This window comes from Amblyomma americanum, chromosome 6 (genome assembly GCF_052857255.1).
Source record: "Amblyomma americanum isolate KBUSLIRL-KWMA chromosome 6, ASM5285725v1, whole genome shotgun sequence".
NCBI classification, from domain to species: domain Eukaryota; kingdom Metazoa; phylum Arthropoda; class Arachnida; order Ixodida; family Ixodidae; genus Amblyomma; species Amblyomma americanum.
In genome coordinates, this window is record NC_135502.1 from 28,403,941 (window position 1) to 28,419,492 (window position 15,552).

Sequence of the window (15,552 nt, forward strand, 5' to 3'; positions counted from 1 at the left end):
TGGAATGCAACGTTGTCGGACACCGTTCTCGAATATTTTTTTTTCACTCAGCCTCAGAGATAAGATAAACATGAACCAAGCTAGAATAGGCATGAAGCCAGGCTTCGTTAAAGCTCTCGCCTCATTGCCGCTGTTATCGCCTCAGTCGAGACGACTCCTTCGTGAATTTCATTTCCCTTTTGTTAGTGACGAACTCGCTTGTCCAATACCAAGCAATCATTTTGCATCTCTCTTCCTTTTGCTGTGCTACGCATTCCTCCCCTCTCATCATGGCCTTCTTACACGGTAGCCACCCTTACTTCCTTTTGGTTTCCATGGCAACCAACAAAGTTCACCGGTTGCGCCGATTATGATATTGCTACTACATCGACACGAAACCCAAGGACGGGCGATTAACAGCTGTAGCCGTAAATCATCTTTGAGGCGAGCGGCCATGGCAGAAAATGTGCGCGTCTTTACCTGCTGATTGCCCCTGAACAGCTTCAGGTGGAATGGTACCATAGGTTCGTTGTATCCGCGTGCGGTAGCAGGCAGAAGTTTGCTGCCGCGAGTGCTGGCCCCGGCACCGAAGTCCTGCGGTATACGTGCTCGTCAGGCGCTCTGCTCTACGGGCTATCTATCTAGTGGCGCTGAATCTACCTTCAGGCGCTATAGCTGCATGCGCACGCGCGCACGGCGTTCACTGCCAGCCGCACTGCATACGTCGTATTTTTGGCCACCTGCGCTGCACTTGTAAAGGCACCACCCTCCTGGCGGCCCACGAAGAGTTTACGATTGTTTTACTTATGTTGTCTTATAGGTATAGTATTATTAGATTTTTATTTATGTTATTTTAGAGTTGTGTTATTAATTGTTCTGTTTCCGCAGTGCTGGAGTCCTACAGAAGCAGCGAATGTTTTACAGCAGTGGTTTTTGGATGATGTCCCGAGATGCTGGCGTCATACACGTGACACGAAATGGTAAGCACCCCACATCCTTTCTCTTTGAAGCTCCTTTAATTAATGTGCGCCGGCTTACCCGACGACGTCATCAATATTAGAGTGCGAAAACTTTCACCCCCATGAAAGAGAAGCGAATGATAACGAGAAATAGCTCAGTTTGAGTACATCGCTTAGAACTAACGAGCGTCACCGTCTTTTGGCACCATAAGTACTCTGCTAACGCGTGCACACACACGAACGCATTAAAGCTGGTAGAGATATGCAGCTACTTCGACGAACAACGCTTATGCAAAATATGGCATTTGGTTGAGTACGCTTGGAAAAGCCGACAGAAGGGATTGACTTTGCACCTTTTTAATGGGCCGTCTAGCAAGCCGCGCCGACAGAAAAGCCTCGTCCAGTGGCAAATGATCAGCTTATCTTGGTTACCGTCATCTCCTGCTCTATGCACACAGCTTTTTTTTCTCAGAAACTCTTGTTTAAAATGATATACGCCGACAACTGACGTGCGTACGCCGTCATAGGGCCGAATGTCAACGCGCTATAACAGACCTTCTCTGCATGATCAACACGAGCAATAAATCGAATTGAACCGACACGCACATACATTGAAGTGCGCCCAGTGGCCGGGAAAGCCAATTGGATAATTTCTTTTCCCCTTATTCCGAGAGTGTTCCAATTACGCGTGACGAGGGGGACGAACAAATGGCTCGTGTGTCAGCAGTTACGGTAAGAGGCTTTTCCTCATTACAGTCCTGCGCAAATGGAAGCGCGCTTGCCGGAGACAATACCATCGTTCTTTGCCAAAGGAAGAGCGACGAGAGATGAGAGGAACCAAAGGTGAAAGGGCACAGCTGGACTGTCTGCGATCGCTTTCACTCCTTTGTTTTTGTGCCAGGTTGATGCGGCCTTTAGATAAGTTCGAAGCTGACCTTTAAAAAAGAAAAAAAAAGCAAACTCAGCTGCACTGCCGCCTAAAAGGATTACGTTGAGCTGCGCGCATGCGCAAGAGTCGTTTGGCAGAAACTCGTTGCCAGCTTTATGGGCTGTTGCGTAATGCAAACCCTGAATGCAGTCATGCGTGAATAGATCTCACAGAACTGGTCAGAAAGAAAAAAAACAAGAAAACGTTACTTCTCCGCTGCCGTTCCATCGATATTGCGTACTAATCAAGGCAGACCCGAGATTCTCTCTTTCGATGAAGTATACAATTATGATAAGTTGCTCTGACGTCCTCTGCGAAGCCCCGTATCTCGGGGAGGTATGAGCAAAACAAACAGTGAAGGTGCCCAGAACATCTTTCCGTAGCGAAGAAAGGGCTTGCCGCAGGCTGTTGCGCAACTCAAAACTTGTCGCCAATACGAAGGGATGATGGAGTGGCTTTTTTCCCGTTCATTACGTAAGCCGCTCAATTGCGGATCGCATTTTTCCTTTCAAATGCACGCACCAGCCTGCTGTTCATTATAACATGCCCGCTGTGGCGCTTGCGTCATCGCACGGCACTTGAATTTTGTGATAACGGTGGAAATGAACTAAACGATAAGAATATTTATTGATAACAATTAAGGTCGAATAGCCACACAGTCGAAAAACGCGTCTTAACATGAGAACATTTATTCATCTTAATTTGGGACTGCAATTATTTGGTTATTTGGAATGTGCTTAAACTGGGGGTATTCGTGAAGCATACTGGAATAAAATAGCGGTCTTTGATTTGATAATTTTGGTTTGCCCAAATAAGCGCGAAATTTACGGTGGCGCTAGTTCATGCACAGACCAGCGTAAGGTATTCGATAACTTAGAAAGCGGCGAGAGAGAACACGGCAGGGAGTAGTGGGCATCGTCTCCTTCACACAACCACAGCTCTGTCCCGAAGACGCTGACGCAACCGTCGAGTTCCTCAAGCGCGGCACAACGGCTCAGTAAACACCGACTGCAGCGGCACCGCGCGGTGACGCTTCGAAGGCAACGCGACGCAACCCGACAGCGAGCCGGCGCGGCTACTTGCGAGACAATGTGATGCAAGGTCGATGCGTTTGAAGGGGAGAGGAAATTGACTGCTATTATAAGACGGGCGCCTCGCCCCGGACGGCGCCTTTCCTGCCTTTACAGTTGCTCCCGCCTTTACAGTTGCTGCCGCCGGCATTGCACCCGCCGTGGCGCAATCGTGTATGTGGAAACGGGGACGGGACGAACGCTACGAGGCTTGCAGGGCACGACGGGTCCGGTAACGTTCACCGTCGATTTACCCCGTTGCCGCGCATGCGCAGTAGATGCTTTTCCCTCTCCTCCATTGGGTCGATTTACGCCGGCAGTTTCGCCACGCCACTGTTACCGCACAGCTTGCCGGTATAGCTGCAATTTTCCGGCTGACGCTAAATGGCTATTACGGCTGGAAGCGCGCGACTTTCCCAGCTACCGCTTTTCATTTGTATTTTTTTTCGGTAGATACGCTCGTTAAGACCAATTCTTCGGTTCCGACCTATTATAAGAAAATCTTTTATGCAGCTGTTCAGGAAAATGATCAAAACAAAGAATCAATCTACCGCGAACTACCACAGCGCTTGAACCAAGAAATATAAAAAAAAACTAAAAAGAACCAAGAAGGACCCCCAATACGGGGGTTCAGGAGCACGCGTCCCAAAGTTGCCAAACTTTCTAAACAGAGTGGCGATGCGATGTTTACGGCTGGCATCATATCGCTCATTGCCTACTTGCCTCTCTTCTCGCATGAACCGGACGCGTTTTTGAGCAACGACCTTGGAGAAATTAATCGCCTTGCTTGCGCTGACACCGGCAGGATTGAGCCCCTGTCAAGAGTACACAGCCCAAGGGGTTCGTTTCCAAGCTGTTTAGCGGGGCTCCCTGGAACATCTAGCAAGCCAAAACTTGGGAGGATTGAGGACTGGAAGCCATTACGGTCGCTGAGTATCCATAACCAAGCACGCTGAAGGCCTCGCAAGCAAACCCCTTGGGCTGTATACTTTTGACGAGGGGTGTACTTTTCTATGAAAGACCCGCTACATGAGAAGCGAGTGACACCTTTTTTCTTCGAAGCCATCAAACTGATAAAGTGGAATCATACTTGCCCGCAAACACTCCATGTCGCGCACACGTGCCCATGTGTTCACAGATATGCATTTTTATTGCTGCTTCGTGCACCCTCTCCTCGTTTCGCGCTCAGGAAGCATTTACGTAAGGATAAGTCGAGTCTTCGTGGTACCGCAACACGCTCTCTATAGTACGGTGGAAGTGCGCTGTGAAGAAACCAGGGAGCCACACCCCCTTTCCACATTTCCTATCCTATATTTATAGCCCTAATTTTAGGTGCGGAAAACAAACCTCTGGGCAGAAAAAAAAAATGAAAGGAGACCAGCAGTTTTCATTTGTGTTCTCAGTTCGTGCCCAATAACACCGCGTGGACCTGACATTGGTACACGGGATTGGCACCAGAACAGAAGTATATAAAGAGCAGGGGAAAAGGAAATTTACAAAATCATGACAAAAAGAGAATCTAAGTCTCCAGCGGTTCCAGGCACCAGTGGAAGACCAACACGGACGAAAGCAAGTGAACTATACGCTATTTTATCCAGCTATCTAGTGCTTGCACCCGGTTCATGGGCGAAACTTTTCAACGCTTGTGTGGGGCAATGACGTGTAGTTCTGGTCAGAAAATGCCGGCACAAGCTGCTTATAACCGCAGCAGTGGCCTAGTGTTTGAGCATCCGACTCGAATGCGGGAGGTGCGGGGTTCGATTCCCAGCGCCTCCGGGTGCCCACCGGTGATACAATGGGTACAAGCTTGCTCGGCTTCTTAAGGGTGAAATGCTTGGGAAATGGCTCTTTGACCCCACCTTGAGCAAACGAAAATACCTTGTGCCATGGCGGTCTTTGGCCGCAGATGCCCTTGCGCCATAAAAATTCATCATCATCATCACAAGCTGCTTACAAGGCCAGGGACATCATTTCTGCCGTGTACAACCTTGTATTGGGATGCAGTGCCACGACAACGCCTACGGGCACCAAGTACTTCCAGTGATAGTGCTTCTACGACTAACACATGTTTAAAACAGATCCTACGCCAATGTATATACCGGTCATATCTAATCCTGACCAAACGTTTCTGAGCAGCTTCAACGCTTCCAACTTCGGAGCCCGATAGCTGGTTCCAGGTGACAGACGCACGTCTCAGTCGAGGTCGCACAAGAGCGCAAAAAAAAAAAACGACTATATTGCATCAAAAGTCTTCGAGTGCTCTGTCAAACGCGAAAGCATGTCAAGCAACTTAAACGCACTGCTAGAAACAGACGCAGCAATGTGCCAGTTTAAAAGTGAGTGTGATTGACAAGCCCACCCAGTTGTTTGGTTTGATGAATGCGAGAGATGATATCAGTGCGAAAGCAGTACTTCAGCAAGAATCTTGTTTTGTGTGATCGAAGTAACTCTGGTAAGCTCGAGCTAGTTCGGAGGAGAGTCGCGAAAGCTCCAGCCAATGGGAGGGAGCTCGGGAAAGTCCGGGGGAACATTGCGCTAGCTGTAGCTAATGGGAGGAGGGCGTCGCGCCAGCTGTCGCCGAGTGGAGAGAGGGTGCGAAGATGAAGTGCGAGAAACGCGGTTACGCGCACATGCACATGCCTGGAAGAAGAGGCGAAGATTTAACACATGCTTCCGTACGTCTACTCGGTTTAAGTACGGTAACACTCTACCACTTATTTTTCCAATAGGTAGCTATAATGCTAAGACTGCATCTGACGGGACAACGAGATTATTTTTTTCTTCTCTTCATTCAAACACAAATGATTAGCTCATGCCTTAGCATGCTTAGCTTAGCTTGCGTGCTTAGCTTAGCTTGCGTGCTTAGATTTAGCCTAAGCTGATAAAGGGGCCATGTGTTGAGTAAGGGTGGTCATTGGGTTCATGTATGTGCATAGGGTCATGGTCACGTGTAAGCGGTTGATTAGGTTCCGTGACCCAATACTTCTATCGCATGATTCATCGGTCATGTCACTGTTGACAGTTTGTCATGCGACCTTGCCGTGCGATGACGTCATTTTATGCGGCGACGACGGTCACGAGATCGCGGCGAGAGGGAAATGGGGTGGCGTCGTCTGGTATTAACCACTATCGCTGTAGAACAAATAGTATTTAAGAGTGCTGCTTGATTGGCTGACGGACAAGAGTTTACGGAACAGTGATAACGACATAAATATGATGATGATGATGATTCGATTTTAATGGCTTAACGGCATCTTGGTGGAAGAGAACCATGGCTGTGACGAACGAATTATGCCCGTCGCTTACCACGCTGACGTCCATCGATGCAGCATAAGTCAGCTACTAACAGTCTGTTTTAGCTTACAGTATTCGTAGAAAACTAAAGCAGACTTGCCAGGGCCGCCATTTAGCGTCATGTAAGTTTACACTACATAGAGTGTAAAGCAATATGAAGCCTAAATGGCTTCATATGGCCCCATACAAAGTGTTAGGAAAGCTGAATCACTGTGTGCATCAACGACGGCGACGGTAGATGCCAGCGAGACAATAGCTCCAGCAATCATGACAGCCCACGAGAAATGCGTTCGCCAAAGAACACCGCTTACGTAACAAAATTTTTGTGGCTCTTGCCCGCGAACGTTGTGGCGTCACTGCTCGCGAGGCGCAGGGAGACATTCATGAAAAGAGAGTGTGTGAATGTTCGGCCAGTTTTATCACAAGAATTGCATGGCTACTGGCCTACGCATCTGCCTTATGTAAGAGAAGTAGAATTCCAGTTTCCAAGCGGCGCATACTGAACGTTATTGTCGCCTAACACAAAGCAGGCATCGTGAGCATAAATAAAATCTTTTTTCGTCCGTTCGAAACATTGGGGAAACTTTTCTCATTCCCGGCGCATTATCAGATATCAGAAACCGGTGTCATCTTTTAGCCGCCAGTAGCTAACACCGTGTAACTTAATGGACCGCGTAACTTGCATAGTTGAGAAACTAAAGAGTGGGGCGAAATTCTGCGCGAACATGGTGACTACCACGGCCGGCTCTTGCTACTCGCTGCAAAACCATTTTGCGCCCACCCCGACTATTTCCGACGGCCATAGAAAATCAGTTGGATGGACCAAACATTCGAAATTCCCGCGCTGCTTTTGAGCGTTCACCTCTACGCGGCGCATGGTGGCAGCCATACGAACAAAACAAGTTTTGTCGAGATTTCTAGGCTTGTGTATTCATTTCCTTAAAGAGAAAGTAGAGCTGTCTAGTCCTGTGTGTGGCTCGACTGAAAAATTCGCTAAGTTTTTCACGTGTTACTGTTAAAAAAAAAAGAAAACAGATTTCTGCGCGCTAAAGCTACTTCCAGACTAGAGGGCCTGCTTTACCGGATCAGGCCCGGGAGTGCTACTGTATGTTCACCAATATCTCCGTACACAGGCGCATCGAAACCGCCAACCACCACTGCTTCTGGCCGTGTACGTGATTACCGCGAGGGCATTTATTCTCAATCTCACCAAAATCGTGCACCGTTGTGGGTGCTTGGAGCTGGCGTCGGTTCAAACACGGGGCAGAGTTGACAGAGCTGTTCTTCCGTCAACCCGATTTGCGAATATTTGGCCAGTCACGACGCATGGGATGTATGTTGAATTTTATTTTTCTTTCTCTACCATAAGACATTGGCTTTTATCGTGTTCTTGCTATTAATTTCTTAAGTATATGGCATGTACTGCCGTAAATCTTTATATGTATTTTTGCCCTTCGCAATACTGTCTTGTAACGGCCTCCTGGGCCCCGTCAAGCTGCTTATTTAGCTTCTGGCCCATGAGTGAATGAATAAATGAAACGCTACGCCAGTCTCCAGACTTCTCTCGTTAGAATGCTTTGGTATGGCCACTCTTTGCACTCTGGCCCTTAACGATAGCTGACGCTCCAGAAGTCACGTGACTTTTCTCCCGTTACTCGCGTCGCGTAGTCGTGCGCGTCCGCACAGCAGTCGAGTAGAGAGGCCCGTCGATTTTCCTGAACGGTTCTCGTTTGCTGCTCACGCTGCTTCCCTTCGAAACAGAGTCAGAGCGTAGGTGTCCGCGAGTCCGAGCACCTACGCTCGCCAACGAAAGTGGGGGCAAGCCCTTCGTGTTCTGGAGAGCCTTCCAACGCACGGTCGCTTTTCATTTTCTGTTCCCAATTAGTCAGACGCGTTCTTTACGTTGATCTCCGGCCGGCCCCACTCTTCCCCACACTAAAGCCGCCTCCTTCTCCTCCTCCTCCCTTGACGCCCACACTTGTCAGCCGGAATGAGGGAGGAAGCAGGCCCACTTGGCCTCGGACTGGATGCAAACAGACTTGGCATTAAAACGTCTTTGATTGTCAAGGTCGGCCACTGTTTGCCAGGGCTTGCTTCTTTAACCTTTTAACAAATTCGGTTGTTTTATCATTATTCTGCACTAATCGGCACCCAGTTTCTATAAAGCGTTTGGTGCATGAAAGCCGCAGTTGCTTCTGTGCCATAAAATGCGACGTAACAATTTCTATCATGGCATGACTTCCAGGTGTTCTTTGAAACGTCCCAATTGGAATTAAAATTGGGAGGTACTGAATGTGCATACAGGCTTGTATTGATCGAAGTTGCTGCAGTTTCTTGTGGGCGCACCATGTTTCTTCAGGTCTGTTACGGAACGCGTGCATACCGTGCCTCGTTTACTTAAATCCGTACCTGCACGTTAAACGAACTCCAGGAGGTCGTTATTAAACCGGAGCGCACTATTATACCATATACTGTCGCTCTGACACGTAGGACCCGATCAACCTGTCCGGCAGTAATATATTTCGCCCATACCCTGAGCTACTGCTCGGCCCTTAGGCGACATGGGATAGCTGGTGGTGGCTGAACGCTCGCGAAACGGCCTGGGCGTGCGCACGCGAATTCCCCAAGCGGGGAAAACGATCCCCGGAAGCGAGATGCATCCTTCCCGGAGGAACAGCGCAATACAGTCCCCCGGATCCCCCAGGGCAACCCACGTGCACATCCCACGCCGTCTGCCGGGCTGATCGACGCGAGACGGAAAGCGATTAGACACGTTCTTTCGTCATGGCATCTGACACACGCTGTCTTGCCTTCACAGAGCAGCGGCATCCTGTCGTTGGTTATAGATTGTAAAAGAAAAAAAAAGCATTATGCAGGGGCCGCCGGCGCCATTTCTTTATTGGTTCACTCGCACGCGTAAAGGATACGTGGCGCAAGTATAAAAACGTAATACGTAATGCTGCAAAAACGTATTAAGCGCGAAGACGGAACAAGACTGCGTAATCTAACCTTGCGCAAGCATGGTTTTTCTTGTAGGCAGTAATTAAGCGGCAGAGTAGTGAAGAATAATGATTTAACGCGATACTTAACCATGGAGTGCACGCGCAATTCTCCCTTCGCTGGGGAGCGTCAAACGAAACGCTTCACGACGAAGTTTTCGAAAAGGTGCCGGTCGACTGAATGTTCCTTTCCCGATTTTCGTTATTCGAATGGACGAAATGCCGCGCAATCGGAGTATTTTGTTCGCGATGCTCGCCAATGCAACTTCTCAGGCGTTGACAGTGCACACAATATCAGTTGCTGCAGGCGCTGCCAAACGCGATAGGTTCAGAGCTGCGTGCTCGGGCCGCAAACATGTCGGAGGCAATGGGGAACCTGCGCTGCCAAGGTGGCGCTGCAATTGTTCCATTCGGTGACTCAAAACTGCTTTTGTCAGCCGCTTGGGCCGCTGCAAACGCGAGAACACATTCTGCGCGATTAGATACCCGCGTTTGGCTGACAGCATTCATTGCCTAGCTTCTCTCGGCGTAGCCCAGATAGCTGACGCACGCGGAGGCTCACGCCAATAAGAGCCTGAAGGTGGCGCGGAAAAATTCTAAGAGTACTACCCAAAACTGTTTGCCCTTCTCGCTAGGCAGTGTGTTATAGCGTTGCAATCGGCACCGCAAACTTCAGCGCAAGTTCCCCATAGAAAGCAATATTGAGAATTCGTGTTCCTGCATAATAGCATGCTTGCGCCCGCAACTAGTGTAGAGGCCGTATCTTGTGACGTTTTTTTTTTCGTTTTCAATATCGTCTCATCGTGCGCAATTCACATGCGCAGTTCGTAGCTGCTAGTGCGCACCTGCACTACGCATGCGCAGTTGGCACCTCGCGGAATCGGACCGCACTTTCGGCGTTGTCGATTTTCTGTTCAAGCAGACGAATTTTCGCGCACTCCTGAGATGGGGACACATCAGGCGAAAGTGGTGAATTATTGAGAAAAGCAACATGAGGTGTGGAAGCAGATGAAGGATCACAGAAGCCAAGCTCCATCCAACAATGCTGTTCGTTAATTTATTCGGAAACTCTGGTTAGTTTCCGTTTCAGCTACATCAACGCACCTGGTGACCAGAAGAGAACTGATGCTTAAACAGAATGATTCCTACGCACGCACGCAACACGATAGACAGCGGCGGTGGTGGAATTGCCTGAGATCCCGGGATACGAAGCTGCTCTATTTTCAGATTCAGATTCAGATTTATTTCAACAACACTTGGTTGCCGAGGAGGCGAACAAAAAGGCAATCAAAAGTTGCCTGACGAAGCGTCCGCCCCCTTTACACTCTACCACTGAGCAGTAGGCAGGTTTAACCAACGAAAAACAGATCATAACACCAAAGAGACATTGCATATAACATTATACACGAAAACATCAAAAAAGAAAAAAACAAGAAAAAAAACAGCACATATTCATTTAAGGTACACAATTAAGAAATGCTGTAAAAAGTATATTCGCGAGTCAACATTGTTGCACAGAATTGCACATAAAATACAAATATCGGTGTGACTGAACATAACAAAAGGCAAGAAGAGCTTAACTAGGCCGGCCAAAGTAAGTTTTTCTTTTCTAATAAAAATAAAAACATGGATGGTGGTTCGAATCCCCCTCGGGTATGAAGTGTTTCTCTGCGGGACACCGCTGTCGTGACGACGACATAATGCTCCAGTTGGAATAATTACATCCTGCCGCTATAGGACGATTTGGCGCTGGCGTATGCATTTGCTGAGCAATAGTGTGTATATATGTATATAGAACTTTCCTACCCCTGTCCTAACTTCGACTGTGCCGCAGCTTTCATTCTTTTGAAATGAAGTTACCCGTCGTCAGCCGAAAAGGCTAGTCCTGGTTATCGTAACCACGCCTACAAAATTAGCAGCAGGGGTGTGGTTATGGATAAATACGAGAGCGACGTCATCCTCCGCGGCCAATACGTCATCGGAATCCGCGACCAGTGACAGTGCCACCAAAAGAAAGCAGAACAAAGCTAATCGATACAAACTACGGCCCTGATGAAATCGATGTACGGTAACTAATGCAACAGGGAAAGTCGCTAAGCACCATTCACTCCTTGAACGAAAGAGTTACGTTATCTACAGGCTTGATAACTTGAAATAACTTTGTCATAATTGCAGTAATGAATTGGACGTGCACAAACAGGGTATAATAATACATGTTATTTTCTATAAATACGTATGATTTCTCTTTGAGATAACATTTGTTTGCCTTTTATCACGTTGAGTGTAAACACGAATTTCACATGATGATGAAAAACTCGCTTGCGCATAATTATGTCTATCTATATATGACTTCAAATTGCCGTCATGTTCTGATGATTTCGTGTGCTTGTAAGGCATCGCTCTTATCATTACTGCCCTTTCTATCCTCCTCAGCCTTCAGCAAACAGGTTACGGGGTCAGGGTGTTAGAGCTCGTCTCGTTGACTCCATTTACCGACTTCAGAAAGCCTCCAAATGGCACCTGATTCTTTGCTGCTGGTATAAGCTGACATGGCATAATGCATTACCTGGAGTTACCATGTGCACGCCTTTGTTCCTGCTCGCATAAATGCACGGTTTCTATTGTGCTTAAGGCCATCACTGTGGCCGTGAGTATATGTACTATCAGCCACAAATGTTTACTGGATGCGGGTGTGCAGGAAACAGATTACTTCGGAGCATTCAAGCAAGCTAATCACCTGAGATGGGTGTGTGGGGATGAGCATGCTCTGTCAGGTGGCAACATTATCGGGCGGCTGGGTCGCAAGACAGCGTAACATTTTTTTTTCTTTCTAGAGAACACGTATGCAGTAAACTTTTGTGGCCAATAGCACCTACACTGGCAAGCTTTAATAGCGAGAGTCGCATTGGCGGTGCTGTGGTTTCAGCGTCGCCTTCGCATATCGCAACCGAAAACTCCTGTGTATGCGCGTTGACTCACAAGAACGATATCTAGAAGAGTATGGAGCACACGCTCTCGAGGATGTGTCTGGTGTGGTCATATTATCGATAGTCCATAGACTGTCTAAAGACTGTCTATGGACGCTCTAAAAAATTTTAACGTTTGTTAGGAGGAGTGGTGTGGTAGACCTAGCGCTGTCACTTTTGCTCCCATCGTGAGGCGGGAAAAACAGGCAGTTTTCAGCAAATCATTAGATGAATAAACAGGTAGCTGGCATTTCAAATAAGCGCATATGCACATACCTCGATGTCGCACAGCGCCACGCGGAGCCCCCTGGTGGCTGCGTCCAGCGCCACGCCGCAGGCGATGGCGCCGCCGCCCAGCACCAGTATGTCGAACTCCAGCGTGGTGCGCAGCTTCTCGAGTTGCTCTGCCCTGAAGGAGAACCCGAAAGAAGCGGTGCCTGAAGACGGTGCGTCCACAGATTTCACTCTTCACCTCGCTCTTTTATTTGCGCCTCAGAGTGCGGTGCTGGCCAAATGTCTGTGATCATTAACCTCTAAGCACAGACACTCGTAGCCGACATAATGGTCCTCTACGCTGTGGCTGTACTTCGTCCGAAGCACGGCAGTCGGCGGTTTTTACTAAGATAACCGCTCTTAAGACTATAGAATGAATCGAAAGGACAGGAGAGTCAGCTGGCATTGGCGCAATGATAATACATCTTTCAGCTGGGTGAAAGATTGAAGTTTAGGCTGCTCAAGTGCACCGGGTCAGATGCAAGTGGTCGCGGGCTGGTTTGCATAGCAACTGTATTCCTATGCTCTAAAAACAATACAATGCTTAATTTATTACAGGCGCTGTCGTAAACCAGGATAGGGCGAGATGAAAGTGAGTTCAAATTTTACACAACGAGACAAGCGCACAAAAAAGTGGTCAGTGTAGTTACGCATCGTGTTCGAGCGTCGCACCGGGCTTGGTTGTACACAACGGAAATCGAGCATTACCACGTTGCGTTAAGCTACCGTCCAGTCCCTTTCGCCAGCGAACTTAGCACATGCATGACAGCGTAGCATTGTTTCGCAGTGGGCTGCAGCGATTTCTGATGCCATGCCCCACTACGGCAGCGTGTGCTTGATGAGTAATCATTAATACCAATAAATACGCAGCTACACATTGGCTGAGACAGAGCTATGCGACATACGAGAGGTTTTCCGGCGTCTTAAAGACGTCCCGGGGGTTCCGCAGTAGAGCGGGTGTTGTACAGGTGATGTTTCACGCCAATACCTTGTGGGCAGAACTCTGAGGTAGGAGGGAGAGCCCCACTCTGGCCCGTCCGGCTGCCAGTGCTGCGGGCCCACGGAGCTGCCCATGGGGCCACTCCGCGCCCACACCAGGCCGGCGTGTCCCGCTGCGGCCAGCACGACCCGGCCCATCGCGACCGCCATGGCCGGCCCGCCGCCGCCACAACCACCACTTCTCCGTCCTCCTCTTCTTAGCCCCCCCCCCCCCCCCCCCTGTTTCATTTTACAGCTCACGTACACGAGTAATTATTTCTCAGACCCTTCCACTTCCATCACTTACTTACCTACGTCACTAAACTCAGTTTAAGATTGGTTTTAATAAACTCTACGGCTGTTTTTATGGTTTCGAAAAATTTTTAGGCGTTCAGATGTCACCGTCTGACTCTTGGCTAATTCTCCGTAGTGAGCGTGTGCAGTTTCGCATTTTTGAACAACACAATGCTTCTGCTAAATTAATGCATTTTACAACCAACGACTGCGTGATCCTAGCTCCTGAACCATGCAGCTGCGTCTATATGACTTGCAATTGGGAATTAACTGGTTGTTTTGTAACAGATTGTTTAAGTCAGCGAGAAGTTGCTTTTGGGAGATGCGTATCTGACCTGAGGCCGTGGTTTTATTTTAAAGGACTGTTTCAGCTGATTACAAGACAAATGATTACTTTAATAAATATCAGAACAGCGTGGCGTCAAAGGGTAGAGTTGGATCGTCATCCACTGCAAACTTTCTCGGCAGTTATTCTGTATAGTACATCGCTTTCTAAAGTGACCCGAACTCTGAGTGGTAGGCCCCGGATAAATTTCGACCACCTGGGGTTCTTTAACGTCTACTGACATTGCACAGAGCACAGGGACCTTCGTTTCGCCTCCACCGAGACGCGGCTGCCTAGGCCGGGATCGAACCCGCGTCCTCGGGCTCATCAGCCGAGTGTCCCAACCGCAGATCCACTGCGGCGGGTCAATCTCTAAGCATCTTTAGAAGAAACCTTATTATTAAACTTGGCACCAGCATATAGTATAGAACAAAGACACAGAAGAGTCTTTGTGTCTTTGTCCTATACTATACGCTGGTGCCAAGTTTAATAATGAGTCGCCAACTCGCCCAACTTTCTGCATTGCTTGAGGCCTTACATTCCGCTTTGTAAACCGAAATAAATTTGTAAAGAAAATACACACCAGACCTAAAGATCCAGCAGATGCTTTTCCGGGCTGTCTTGAACCCAGATGAACGCAGTGCACTGGTGAGTGGAGAGGGAGGAAACTTTATTAAACGTCCCAAGGCATTTCTTGACAAAAAAAGCAGCGCAAGCTCAAGCGATAAGGCTTGTACAAATACTACACACGACGTGCCTCACTTCCCTTGTCTCGGATTTGAGAAGACCGAATCCCCTCACGCTATATCCAGAAGCTCATAGAGGCTTCCTCGGAGGGAGCATGGATTGGTCGCTCGGCGAGCTTTCTGTTTGCACTGCGCCACATCACCACAAATGACGTCGTGCTCATACAGCCGCGAGGTTTTGTTTTGTTTGCCTTTTCAGTTTGTATTGCCACGTATCGCCGGGAAGTGCATGGTTGCTACACTTCCGGCTTTGCTTGAAGGGGCAAGTTATCGTGCCGCTAATGTTCGCGAGGCGGGACTAATTCGTTCGCGAATTATCGTAACTACGCACGTGCCATTCAGCAGCGCTTGGCAGGCTCTCAATGATGCTGAATGCTTACCAGAAATTTCAGCATCGTAGTTAATAAGGTACGGCCAAGAACCACGGTTATTATGGCTCCAACGAGCGCATAGCGAATTCTTGTGTTAACGTCGCTTCCACTTTTTTACCTATTTTTCTGCGGGCAGAAATTCGCTCGATAAACAGACAGCTGGCTTTGAAATTTGTCCCTCTGCTTGCCTGGCTAAATTATGATCGTAATGCTTGAAAATGCTTTAAAATATTTTAAAGCGAAGAATGCTCGTAGCATCCATGCACACCTTCGAGCATTCTCTGGTTACAGCTTCCTCCGACCAGATAGAAGAAAAAAAGAAGATGCATTTGTGAGGTGTACGTAGCATTGCGAAGCACTTGGGTCAGAA

The 15,552-nt window shown here is 48.3% G+C and overlaps 1 protein-coding gene across 4 annotated transcripts in view; it reads right to left on the bottom strand.

Annotated features, from left to right (window-relative positions):
* The window catches only part of LOC144136505 (putative glycerol-3-phosphate dehydrogenase, mitochondrial), a 30,465-nt gene extending 16,818 nt beyond the window's left edge, over nt 1-13,647 (bottom strand). For 3 of the 4 annotated variants that reach the window (XM_077668874.1, XM_077668876.1, XM_077668873.1), the window contains exons 1-3: nt 13,457-13,647; nt 12,472-12,604; nt 460-573 (exon numbers count right to left, since the gene is read on the bottom strand). In XM_077668874.1, coding sequence (XP_077525000.1) covers nt 460-573; nt 12,472-12,604; nt 13,457-13,617 — 408 coding nt within the window. In that variant the 5' untranslated portion in view covers nt 13,618-13,647. The remainder of the gene's footprint in view (nt 1-459; nt 574-12,471; nt 12,605-13,456) is intronic. The other variant, XM_077668875.1, reaches the window with a different exon arrangement.
* Nucleotides 13,648-15,552: the final 1,905 nt, after the last annotated feature.